General features: G+C 37.6%; 1 protein-coding gene across 3 annotated transcripts; it reads left to right on the top strand.

Moving 5' to 3' along the window:
* Nucleotides 1-8,674: 8,674 nt before the first annotated feature.
* On the top strand, nucleotides 8,675-12,473 carry LOC119078243 (probable ATP-dependent RNA helicase DDX56). Of its 3 annotated transcripts, none has more exons than XM_037185712.1 (9): nucleotides 8,675-8,796; nucleotides 9,184-9,283; nucleotides 9,346-9,570; nucleotides 9,629-9,913; nucleotides 10,985-11,223; nucleotides 11,431-11,746; nucleotides 11,806-11,906; nucleotides 11,968-12,109; nucleotides 12,173-12,473. In XM_037185712.1, the coding sequence occupies exons 2-9, from the start codon at nucleotides 9,215-9,217 to the stop codon at nucleotides 12,434-12,436; spliced, it is 1,641 nt and encodes a 546-aa protein (XP_037041607.1). In that variant the 5' UTR covers nucleotides 8,675-8,796; nucleotides 9,184-9,214; the 3' UTR covers nucleotides 12,437-12,473. The 3 variants fall into 3 exon arrangements, with proteins under 3 accessions (XP_037041607.1, XP_037041608.1, XP_037041609.1); XM_037185713.1 differs by having other exon boundaries at nucleotides 8,689-8,796; nucleotides 9,131-9,283; XM_037185714.1 differs by having other exon boundaries at nucleotides 8,692-8,791; nucleotides 9,177-9,283.
* Nucleotides 12,474-12,695: the final 222 nt, after the last annotated feature.

Here is a 12,695-nt window from a genome sequence, read left to right as displayed (position 1 = left end):
TATAAAGGGGGGCTTTTTCATACAGTGAGATGAAGATTACACGAAACTTTACAGCTTTGTTATGAATTTTTCCTTCGTGTAAACGGTGTAAACATTGGAATAGAATTTATTGAAATAATTGGCACAGTGAGACCAATGGCATGGTATTGTTGGGAAATTTGAAAGTATTTAATTGATCTTTGAGTATTAAAGTGATTTATTGATAGACAATCATGTTGAAATAATTTCTAATTTAATTGGTTGGAAATGGTGGGAAAATTGGTAAATACAACAAAAAGGGACAATGGAGCTTTGGTTTCAGAAAATACCAATCTTTTTCAGAAGAAAACAACTCTGTAGCGTCGGCCAGATAGTTAATTAATATAGGAAAGAGTACTTATGATAGGGTACATCGGCGCTGAAGAGTGTTTGATGATATGTACGAATCTGAGAATGTTAAAATTCAGCTCTGAGAATAAATAAACGGTTATGAATGTTAGACGTTTTGACAGGCAATATCTGTTGCGCTTTCGCATTAAAATTCCGATAATGTTTTTGTATCATTGCCGATTGGATTGATGAAATAAATGTTGAGAAGCCGCGTTTTAGAAAGGTTTTTTTTTTGCTTTAATTTGATACTATGACGAATTCATTCGAGAAAAGCACAGAACAGTCAGAACCCAAAATTGACATGTTAAGCATTATGAACGTGAATACAAGTAACATTCGTGATTCAGTATTTTTGTTTGATCAGTGCCACATCTAGCATATTTAGCGCCCTGGACCATTCAGCTCTTCAGCGCAACAGATCAACAGTTTTTTTGTGGCAAAAATTGTAAGAAAAAGTATCCCTTACCCTCCATCATATTCCAGCGCCTAGAATTGGTCTCTATGAAGATACGGCACTGTGTTTGTTTGAACTCTCGTGTAATTCGTAGATACAATAACCAAGCCATTGAAGTAAACATAGAGCAACTTAAGACATTTTAGAATCGCATACGGTAAGGGTAAGTGCATCGGGTTGAAGTACTCAAACAAATATTGGAATAGAAAAAATATTCAGAACTATACGACACGGGCAATTTTTGTGGGTTTAGTGAATTAGTGAATAGTAACCCTCTGATCAGGGCGGGACAATCACCGAAAAATGTAATTATTACTGTGCTTGTCAACAAGAACATCAATAAAATAAGTGATGGGATGTGGGGCTAGAGCTCTTATGTAGCAATCGCGTGTAAAAACTATTGAAGTAAAAGACCCTGAATCGAATGCTGGGAGATACATTTATAGTATATTACTTCCGAGGTTCCAAGTTGTGTATTTGATAAGTGGGGTGTTACAGCCCGACCCGAAGGGGAGGGCTGTATTCCCCACTTGTCAAATAACAACTTGGAACCTCGTAAGTACAATGCTTTACGTGATTAGGCAATGTAAATGAAAATGAAACATGCCGTAACACGTAAATGAATAAATTGAGTAACAGATTCAATATGCAGTATTTAAGTTGCAATACGTTTGTCACGTGAACGCTTAGTGTGATGAAATGAACTACCCACAGTGGCCCCCTAAAGAAATTTCGTCAACATACGTCCGGTATGTATGAAATGGCAGCCAGACAGCTTCCTTTCTGCCTTACTTCGAATATGTATATTCCAACGTCTGACATGTAAATCGTACATGGCCGACGTGTAATCATCCATACTGCTCGTGACTATTCGTATCACACGTATGTTTATACGTCGAACATGTACGATAAACATGTCAGACGTTGGAATATGCATTTCCGAAGTAAGGCAGAAATGAAGCTATCTGCCAGCCATTTCATACATACTGGACGTATGTTGACGAAATTTATCAGTGCTCAAGTGAGAAAAAGTTTTATAAAAGGGTACCCAAAAAATGAATATTGCTGGTAGAAAAGGGACCCTAGATGATACAAAAAACATCACACCACAATGTCTGAGCTGCTTCCTTCTCATACAACATTTTTTTAATTTCGACTTCTTTTTCCAAATTTTGTGTGGACTTTCACGACAGTCATGAAGCAAAAAAAAATGAAAGGGTTCAGAGGACTCAGAAAAACCGTTCCACTGTATCTGAGTTGATCCTTCGAAAAAAAAATTAATTCTATTGAGGGTCACCGTGTACCACAAACATATAAAAGTCATCAGGGATCCTTAAAATAACCAAATCGCTACCATATTGAGAGAGACGCAAGAGACGGAATGAATAACAAACTAACCTTCAAAACCTTAAGAGGGTACCTTTAGAAATTTAAAGTAGCTTTCTCGGCCCTTTCTTCTCTCATTATTTAAGTAAACATTTACAGCGAACCATCGAAGCATTGACGACCTGATGACATTGTTGTATAAAAGACAATCTTAGAAGTTAATCGGAATTCAACTGGAAACCCTATTTTAACCAGTGTATATACGATCGGTTCACAAGCAAACGAGTCAAGCAAACAAGTAAATGATTCAAGTAAAACTCCACGGACAAAAACAATCTTATAAGCAAACTCGTAAGCCTTCATTGCTGTCTTGTGAAGGAGTTGGTGGAGCGACTGAAAATTGACAGTCATATACTAGAGGGACACCACCACACTCTGAGGTCGAACCAGCTACCCTTTCGATAGTTAATCAATCTATCAATAGTCTTATGGGGAACGAAAAGGCAAGATGCTTTCAGTTTGAATCCATATATTTGAATGAATCTTAGTCTAACAAATACACCGTATATATAGGGGATACAATGTCTACTATGTCTGGAATCATTTGATTGGCATACTGTGATGAATTGATATGTTGTCGAGTGTTGGCGAGTGTTGACGAGTTACCACACACTTCCCCCCTAGGATCAGGTTTCGGTATCCATTTGAGGCGTGAATTCTTTTGATTCCATTTGACCAACCAAATTATGAAAGGAACTTATTGGCGATTTTGATTTATGTTTTTCCAAATGTTTGTTTGATTTTGATGATCATTGTATCGTATGATGCTGGTGATTCTGGATTTTATAATTGATTTTTGGATATAAGTCAATTTTTCAATTGATTTATGTATTTTGATTTTGGTATGCTGCGATAAAATCAGCACCCAAAATTATTTCATCAATATTGGCGGTGTAAAAACGCCACGAATAATTGATATTATTGATCTTTATATTCTTTTCTATTTTTTCATACATTGGAAGGATTTGATTTCCGTTGTATATAGATAGGGATGTATATCGTCCATTGATTTCAAATTGTGGGAATAATGAAAATGGACTTCCGGTATCAATGATACACTTTAGACCGGTGTTTGCGTCTTTAAGTGTTTCCATCATTTTTTATTTAAATATTTTATTTTATTTACTTGTAGTTGTTGTTCTTTCGAACGACTAGAAGTGAATGTACTTTTCTCAAATATTGTTGCCGCTTTTATAGGCATTTAGAGAATAGTGTACTAGATCGTTTGCAAAAGTTACATGTTTAGTTTGTTTAAAAATTTCGTTGAGCAACGGAATTTCGTAACATGGCTTTAGTCGATCGATAGAGATAACTTTTTCTTTTCCCTTAATTTTAAGAGTGAAAAATTTAGTATCTCTTTTGATTACTTCGTATGGTCCTTCATAATTAGGTTGTAGGGGTTTTCTATAACCATCGGTACGGACGAATACGTGAGTACAAGTATCTAAGTTCTTGAAAAGAAAAACTTTTTGTTTATGATGATTAGCGCTTGGGACAGGCTGTAAATCATTCATATGTCGTTTTAACTTTTCAACGAAAGAACTTGGATCTTTTGAAAGATCTTCTTCTGTATGATGGAAAAAATGGTATGGTAAACGGATATTTGTACCATATACCATTTCTGAAACAGAAGCGTTGATGTGAGGTAGAATTATTGAACGTAATCCTAACATCACAATAGGGAGCGTTTTCATCCAATCAGGTGTTGAATGACACTTGATTGCTCCTTTAACAATCCGATGCCATCTTTCAAGAATTCCGTTGGCTTGAGGATGGTGGGCTGTTGTTCTCAATCTCTTTGTTCCAAGAAGTTTATTTAATTCGGCGAACAAATCTGATTCGAATTGTTTACCTTGATCGGTTGTTATAACTTCCGGCACGCCGAAGCGAGGAATCCAATGGAAGAAAAACTGTTTAGCGCATGTTTCAGCGGTTTGGTTTTCCATAGGGATTGCTTCGGGCCATCTTGTAAAACGATCGATGCATGTTAGGACATATTTGAATCCTTCTGAATTAGGGAGTGCACCCACAATGTCTAAATGGACATGATCGAATCTTTGATTCGGCATATCAATCGGTGTGATTGGCGACGAGTTGTGTCGTGAGACTTTGGTCTTCTGACAAGGAATACAGCTTTTACAATAATTTCGAATGTCTTTGATCATAGTTGGCCAAACGAAATCTTTTTTTATCGTAGTTGTAGAAGCTTTGATTCCTGGATGAGCAAAGTTATGGACTTTGTCAAAAACAATTTTGCGAAAATCAGGAGGAACAATCGGTCTCAAGTTTCCAGTTGATATATCACAAAATATGTCTGTACCATGATAGTCCGTTTTAATAACTTTAAGACTCGTGTCTTTTTTTACTTTGTCGATTACCGTCATATCTCTGGTTTGGGCTTCGGCTAGTAACTTATAATCAATTGAGCTATCAAGTGATATTGAATGTACTATGTTCAATGTTGCTATTCGAGACATTGCATCAGCAACAACATTTTTCTTTCCAGGTAGATGTCGAATATCAGTTGAAAACTGAGATATGTAGTTTAGTTGTCGTATTTGACGAGGGGTTGCTTTGTCAGCTTTTTGAGTGAAGGCATGAACTAATGGTTTATGATCTGTGAAGATCGTAAATTCCATTCCTTCTAAAATTTGTCGGAAATGTTTAATTCCTTCATAGATGGCTAAGAGTTCTTTATCATAAGTTGAATACTTAAGCTGTGCAGTATTTAATTTTTGTGAATAAAATGATAAAGGTTGCCATTTATTATTGACAAACTGAACAACTACACCTCCAAGTGCATAATCGGAAGCATCGACATGTAAACCGATAGGTGCGTCAGTTTTAGGGTGCGCTAGCAAAGTTGCGTTTGCTAAATCTGATTTACATTTGTTGAAAGCTTCTATCATGGTCACAGTCCAGGTGATAGGTGTTTTATCGTTCTTTATGTTGCCTTTCATGCAAGAAAACAATGGTAGTTGTGTTTCTGCGGCGTGTGGCATGAAGCGACGGAAAAAATTGATCATACCGAGAAATCGTTTGAGCTTGGTGACTGTATCCGGTAAGGGAAAGTCTAATATTGATTTAACTCGGTTGTCGAGAGGTTTTGTTCCGTGTTCATTTATTAGAAATCCGAGGAATTTGACTTCTTTTTGTCCGAAAACACATTTTTGCAAGTTAATAACTACGCCGTAGTCGTTGAGGCGAGCAAAAAGTATTTTGAGATGTTTTTTGTGTTCTTCTTCATTTTCGGAAGCAATTAGAATATCGTCAAGGTAGACGAAACAGAAGTTTAATTCTTTGAGGACTTCGTTCATAAAACGTTGGAACGTCTGACCGGCATTGCATAGACCGAAAGTCATGAATGGAAATTCAAATAAACCAAACGGTGTTATGATTGCCGTCTTTTGTATGTCGTCTTCGTGAACGGGTATTTGGTTATAAGCTCTGACTAAATCGACAACGCTGAAGATCTTTTTTCCATGCAAGAAATAGTTAAATTCTTGGATGTTTGGAACTGGATATCGATCTGGTTGCGTTGCAGCATTTAAACGTCGGTAATCGCCACATGGTCTAAAACCACCTGATGGTTTTTCTTTTATCAGTAATGGTGTTGCCCAGGGGCTGTCTGAGGGGCGACATATACCGAGTTTAAGCATATCGTCGATTTCTTTTTTAGCTATTGGAAGCTTAGAGGGATGTAATCTTCGAGCTTTTGCAAAAAGTGGGGCACATTTGGTAACGATGTGATGTTTAACATTGTGCTTTTTCACTTTTGATTTAAATTTTGTCAAGTCAAGAATATCTGGAAATTCGTTGACTAATTGATAGTAAACTGAAATGTTCGATATGGTTTTAATCGAATTTTTATTTTTTCGTGTACCAACGGTTGTTCCGATAGAAGAAATTGAAGTTTTACTGTCAATTAGTCTGTTGTTTTTAATATCGACGAGTAAGTCGAATTTTTGGAGTAGGTCAGCTCCAATGATGGGTTGTTGCACGTCTGCAATTATAAAAATCCATCTTATATTTCTTTTTAGGCCTAAATTAATAGTGACCGATTTGCTCCCATAAGTCTTAATAGGAGTACCATTAGCTGCATGAAGTTGGAATTGACATGGAGCATGGCTTCTTTCTTTATAACTTGGTGGAATGACTGATATGTCGGCACCAGTGTCAATTAAGAAAGTATTTCCAGTATTCTTTTCTTGAATGTATAAGCGACTTATGTCTTTGCCTTCGTCAAATTGCGCTTGGTTTGACTGGCTGTTTAGTTTTTTGGGTTGCGTTTTTTTATATTGCTCTTGTCTGGATAAGAACAAGGTGGTGTACAACGCCACGACCGTTTACCGTAGTCTAAATGACTTTTACAAAATCCGCTAGGAGATTGTTTATCTCGGTTAGGAGATTTAGACTTATTACGATTTCGCGAATCAGATCTGATGCGGGAGTTAGACTTATTGATTTCTTTTTGTAAAGAATCAATTTTGTCTTCCAGTTTGCAGAACTGTTGTGCTAGATCGCAGTCATTGACTGGTTGTTGTTTGGTAAAAGTCTGTATTTTATCTAAATCCATGGTTTCGTAAATTTTGTCGGCCATGAGACTTAGTTGTTCCAATGGTTCGGAACTATACGACAAAATGCTTTGGATGTTTTGTGGTAGTCGGTTAAACCATAATTCTTGTAATAAGTCATCGGAGACTTTGTTACAAGTGTTGTCTTTCATTTTTCGTAATAATTCTGAAGGTTTGCACGCTTCATTAATTGAATTATTGTCGAAAAGATGTTTTAGTTTTTTACGGTCAGAGACTGAAAATTCTTTGATCAACCGATTTTTAAGAGTTAAATACTTATCATTGTCTGGTGGGTTCATTACAATATCACTGACTTTGTCAAGGATATCGGTGTCTAATTTTCCAACCAGATGATTGTATTTGGATGTGTCGGCTCTTATAGCATTTGTCGCAAATTGAGCTTCGATCTGCATAAACCATATTTCTGGTTTTGCTTTCCAGAAAGGTGGTAATTTTAACTGGACAGATCGAATTGTGCCGTCGTTGTTATTGGCATGAACAACATTTCTTGCGCCGTCTGTTTCATTGGCGGGTTGTTCAACTATAATTTCTTCTGTATCACTCATCGTAGATTATGCAAAAAATTTTATTTTGCAAAATATTTTTTAGATGAGACAAAGGAAATTTTGCGTTTATTGATTTTGTTCTCACAAATAAATTTAATTATTTGGACGGTAGAACTCAATCGAATTTATTCTTGTTATTGCTAACAATTTATTTTAAACAGTTGCTTGTTAGCAATTAATATATCGAAGCGTATAGCTTGATATTGACTTTGTATTCAGAGTCGGGGTCACCAATTATATGGGGAACGAAAAGGCAAGATGCTTTCAGTTTGAATCCATATATTTGAATGAATCTTAGTCTAACAAATACACCGTATATATAGGGGATACAATGTCTACTATGTCTGGAATCATTTGATTGGCATACTGTGATGAATTGATATGTTGTCGAGTGTTGGCGAGTGTTGACGAGTTACCACAGTCTCTACGTGACAATAGATCGGGTAAGGGAAGAGTTTCACTCTGTTAAAGAGATTGTGCATTTGCATCCATTCATTGCCCTGTTAAGCTTTTCGAATATTACAGATAAGAAATCGTACTGAACATTCACTCACTGTTGAAAATTCTCTGGAAAAATGTATTCATAAACGGAAGGATGTCTGTTAGGCCTCCAATAATACATTTTATTGTTTTGAAGATACGAATTTGGTAAATAACTTGCAAATTTCCAAGGAAGCAACGACTAGGACATTGTAGCAAACAATGACTGACAATCGATAAATTAAATGAAAAGATACGGTAAATGGGCTGAAGTACGGATAGAAAATTAGGATCGACAGAACGGGGAACAATTTTATGTCAACAATACCAATAAAAAATTCTTTACCTGTTTACTGGTCACACGAAATTTTGCGAATAATATTTTGATCATTAGAACGAACACTCAAACACTTTATTCACTGTTCACATAGGCCACGTAATTACTTTTTTCACTTTTTTAAACATTTCAATAATATTATTCGGTAGAAATAATTTAACAAACACAACCGAAAAGGTTAGGTTATTTCGTTGATGTTGTCACTTTGACAAGTACATCATGGCGTGCCTGATGCGCCTGGTGCGAGGAATATAACTCAGATGGCGTACCTATCGATACTGGCACTTTTCTGGGTGATTTCAAAGATTTAAAAAAAAGAATTAAAATTTGTCGGTCCAGTGATTCAAAACAATCAATTTTCTATAAATTGTTCATTTAATCCGACACATTTACTTTGATCCCATTGAAATCGTCGTTACAGTCAAGAGAAGAAAATTTCGACGTACGTAGCGCTTTTTCGAAAAATAGACTGTGGTAAAGCAGCGCACCATGCAAGTTGTGGTAATGCAGGCAAAATGTCAAAACACTTACCATGCTTGTTTTTGTCATTGCATGTATTTCTCATTAGTTGCTTGAACACCGAACAGATTAAAATCTTGCAATTGGAAGGTCTGGGCACCCGATTGTTAGGTGAGTGAATGTACCTGTATTGTGGTAACTTTCATCTGTTACCGACAACGTCGACAGGAACAAAGGACGAGATCCATGTATAATCTGATCAAACTGCATGAATGTGCTTCGAAAGTATTTTGACGAGTGGGGAAGTTGTATTTTCACTAGTCAAAACATAAATTGGCAGATCGATGTTCGTATCGTGTTTGACGTTTCTCTGTTCTGTTCAAGACTTTAATTCAGGAATAATTTCGTTTGGTCTGCGTGGCTTGTCGCTTATGATACTCTTTTCATACACTTTAAAATTCCATTTGCTTCTTTTGTATATCGCATCTCCTGTCGTTCGTTACAGGTCATCGTACACCACTTGACAGTCTTCACCATTGTTTCTCTTCAATCTTTCAGAAACTGTGACACAAATTGAAAGACTTTGAAAATGGCAGAAAAGGTAGACGAGGACAAAGTGACATTCGATCAAATGGAACTCGACGATCGAGTATTAAAGGTATACCATCCTACGACCATTCTGGTCAGCGTATGAATCTTTCATTGATATTCTCTCGACAGGCAATAGCAAAATTGAGCTGGACATCGCCGACAATAATTCAAGAAAAGGCAATTCCACTATTCCTCGAGGGCAAAGATGTCTTACTCCGTGCTCGCACAGGATCCGGCAAAACGGCCGCGTTTGCTATTCCCGTGATACAGAAAGTGTTAAACTCTAAGGCATCCGCCACACAACAACAAACATCAGCATTGATTCTGGCGCCCAGCAAGGAGCTATGTCGTCAGGTTGGATAAGACCGCACTTTCAACTCTTGTCTCCGATTTTCAATTTTCTGTTCCCTAGATTCACTCCGTCTTCGAAGCCCTAACGATTAAGTGCCAGAAAATTGTCCAGAGCATCGACTTATCCTACTACACAAGCGTAACGACTCAGAAGCTACTGCTCTCAAAGCATCCCGACGTGGTTATATCCACACCCGGCAAAATTTTGGCTCAACTGCAAAGTGGGAACATAAACCTGAAGAATTCACTTGAAACGCTGGTTATCGACGAGGCGGATTTGGTGTTTTCGTTCGGATTTGAAAATGATTTGAAAGGCATCGTCGATCATTTGCCGTCAATATACCAGGTTGGTGTTCCATTTGTCCATTTTCCAATCCATTTTCCAATTCATGTTCCAATTCATGTTCCAATCCATTTTCCAATTCATGTTCCAATTCATTTTCCAGTTCATTTTCTTGTTCGTTGATTTGATTTTCCGCGAATTCTTGAATGAGGCCATCCAACTCCTACTCAACAAAAAAGAAGTTTTTCCGAAATGCACCCAAAAACTAAGAACGCACATCGATTCAGGGACCTATTGGGAGCTCAAAACAGAATTAAGTAAAATCTGACCAGCACAGCTCCTTCCCCATACAAAATTTTTCATTTCATGAAATTTCATACACCTCTCTGAAACCGTTTTGTCACAAAAGTTCAGTGAGTGGACATATTTTGATCGAAGCTAATTTTTATCTTATAGTCAGAGGTCATACCTTTCTAACGATACCCCACTCAATGTATTTTATTTGAGAAAAATCACTTTGTTGACTTGAAAAGTGTCGTGAAGTCGCCAACTCCGAAATACCAATACCTTAAAGACAACGCAGTCAAAGCCCGGGTAAAAATATAAGTCTCAAAGGTTCTAAATACGTAGTCTCTCTGTATCAAGTCCCATGTATTTTGAGACCATAAGACTATGCATTCCGAACCTTTGAGACCTTTATTTTAACTCGTTAGTAATGACCGAAAGTAATAACGAAAACTAAAAATGTTGAAATGTTGTGACTATACATACCATTTGTATGAGAGAACACCAAGTGTTCGCTATGAGAACACATGTAAGACTTCTGACCCATGATCAAAGCACCAATCAGGTGGTACAATTTTCAAAATTCGTTAAGAACAAAATTTGCCGTTCATCCTTCACAAACATATTACCTTTTCGCAAAATGTAATATGTACCTTTTCCTGTTCTGCTACAAAAAAAGACATTGCCCATTTTAGGTAGGTGTTGAACAACACAGTTGATTGTTCGGTAGCTATTTCCATCATACCCCCGTCAGTCTGTGTACTGTTTACCATATTCTACGACGGAATAGTTCTCATGTGACATGTTTCAGTTCTCTTAGCACAGTTTAATTATGTGTTCCATTTGTAGGCCATTCTGGCATCGGCAACACTGAGTGACGATGTGTCATCTCTGAAGCAGATATTCTTGCACAATCCGGTCGTATTGAAATTGGAAGAACCCGAACTCGCACCATCATCCCAGCTGTCGCATTATCACATTTCGGCGGAAGAAAATGACAAGGCAGCGATTTTGTATGCCCTGTTCAAATTGCATTTGATACGCGGAAAGAGCATAATTTTCGTCAACACAGTGGACCGCTGTTACAAGTAAGTGGTTAGGCATGCAGCGAGTCTCGAATTTTTCATGACTTTTCTGAATGATGAAACGAATAACTTGACCATGATTAGGCATTCCATTCCAATGGATTGGCCTACAAATGATTCGGTTCTAATCTTCTCGCTGACAGTTTTTCGCCCAAATTTTCTCTTTTACCGTTACCGACCATTTGTAACCGAAATCCGAATATTTTCCAGATTAAAACTCTTCCTCGAACAATTCAGCATAAAGTCGTGCGTTCTCAATTCCGAGCTACCATCGAAGATCCGTTGCCACGCGGTCAATCAATTCAACCAGGGAATCTACGACATTATCATCGCCTCTGACGAACACGTTCTCGATCAACCGGAGAAAAGCAATAAATTCACACGCAAGGCGAAAGGTGATGCTGAGTCGGGCGTTGCTCGTGGCATAGATTTCCAGTGCGTTTCGAATGTGATCAATTTCGATTTTCCACTGGATATCAATTCGTATATTCACAGGGCTGGACGGACGGCACGCGGGAACAATACAGTAAGTCGTGTCTGGACGAAATGAAATTTGAAGCCAATTGCTAATCAATCTATTCGCAGGGGAGTGTCCTATCATTTGTGGATCTGAAAGAGCGTGATCTAATGAATCAAGTGGAGGAGCACCTGCAAAGTGGCTACCTAACCGACGATGCTGTAATGAAGTAGGTTCTCTCGCGAAGTCGTCAACCCATTTCCTAAATTCAATTCTTCAATCAATTCCAGAAACTATCAGTTCAAATTGGAAGAAGTCGAACCGTTTAGATACCGTGCCAAAGATGCTTGGCGTGCCATTACTCGCATTGCCATTCGTGACGCACGATTAAAGGAAATCAAAGTTCAAATATTCAACTGTGAAAAATTGAAGGTAAAACTCGGTTGGACATGTTCGGATGGAACGAAACAATTAACAAAATTTCCCTGCCCTTAGAGCTACTTTGAAAATAACCCACGTGACCTGCAAGTACTGCGGCACGACAAAACGTTGGGTACGATTAAGAAACAGGCGCATCTTAGCGACGTTCCCGACTACATAATCCCGGACACATTGAAACGAATGGCTGGCATTTCGACAATGAAAAAGTCGAAACGACCGTACCAGTCTGACAGCAAGTCAAAGTCAATTTATGCTGCGAAGAGAAACAATCCGCTGCTGTGCGCTGAGTTGGACTACGGAAAGAAGAAGAAACATTGAAATTTTGACGCGGAATAAAAGTTGAGTTTGAAAAATATCCGGGGCGTTTCAATGGTTTTTGTCCCTGACTAAAACGACTAATAAATCGTTTCACTAAGCATTTATTTTGCTGATTTCTGTTATACACCATCATTCTTACGATGACCATCAATCTACTTTACAGACTCGTAAGCACTGCCTATCTTTTAGAAAATTTTTCTTGATTTTTTTTTGTTAGCTGAAGAATTGGACGCAATTAACTGGAAATCAAACATTCAAT

This window comes from Bradysia coprophila, unplaced genomic scaffold, assembly GCF_014529535.1.
Source record: "Bradysia coprophila strain Holo2 unplaced genomic scaffold, BU_Bcop_v1 contig_248, whole genome shotgun sequence".
In the NCBI taxonomy this organism is placed as follows: Eukaryota; Metazoa; Arthropoda; class Insecta; order Diptera; family Sciaridae; genus Bradysia; species Bradysia coprophila.
The sequence above is the reverse complement of the archived record's forward strand: the minus strand, read 5'-3'. Positions and strand labels throughout refer to the sequence as shown.

What these genes read in the sequence shown, in the direction of transcription:
- LOC119078243 (XM_037185712.1), top strand. Translation starts at nt 9,215, where the DNA reads ATGGCAGAAAAGGTAGACGAGGACAAAGTGACATTCGATCAAATGGAA. An exon ending in ATTTGCCGTCAATATACCAG is followed by an intron (nt 9,914 to 10,984) that starts GTTGGTGTTCCA and finishes TTCCATTTGTAG; the next exon opens with GCCATTCTGGCATCGGCAAC. An exon ending in CGGCACGCGGGAACAATACA is followed by an intron (nt 11,747 to 11,805) that starts GTAAGTCGTGTC and finishes ATCTATTCGCAG; the next exon opens with GGGAGTGTCCTATCATTTGT.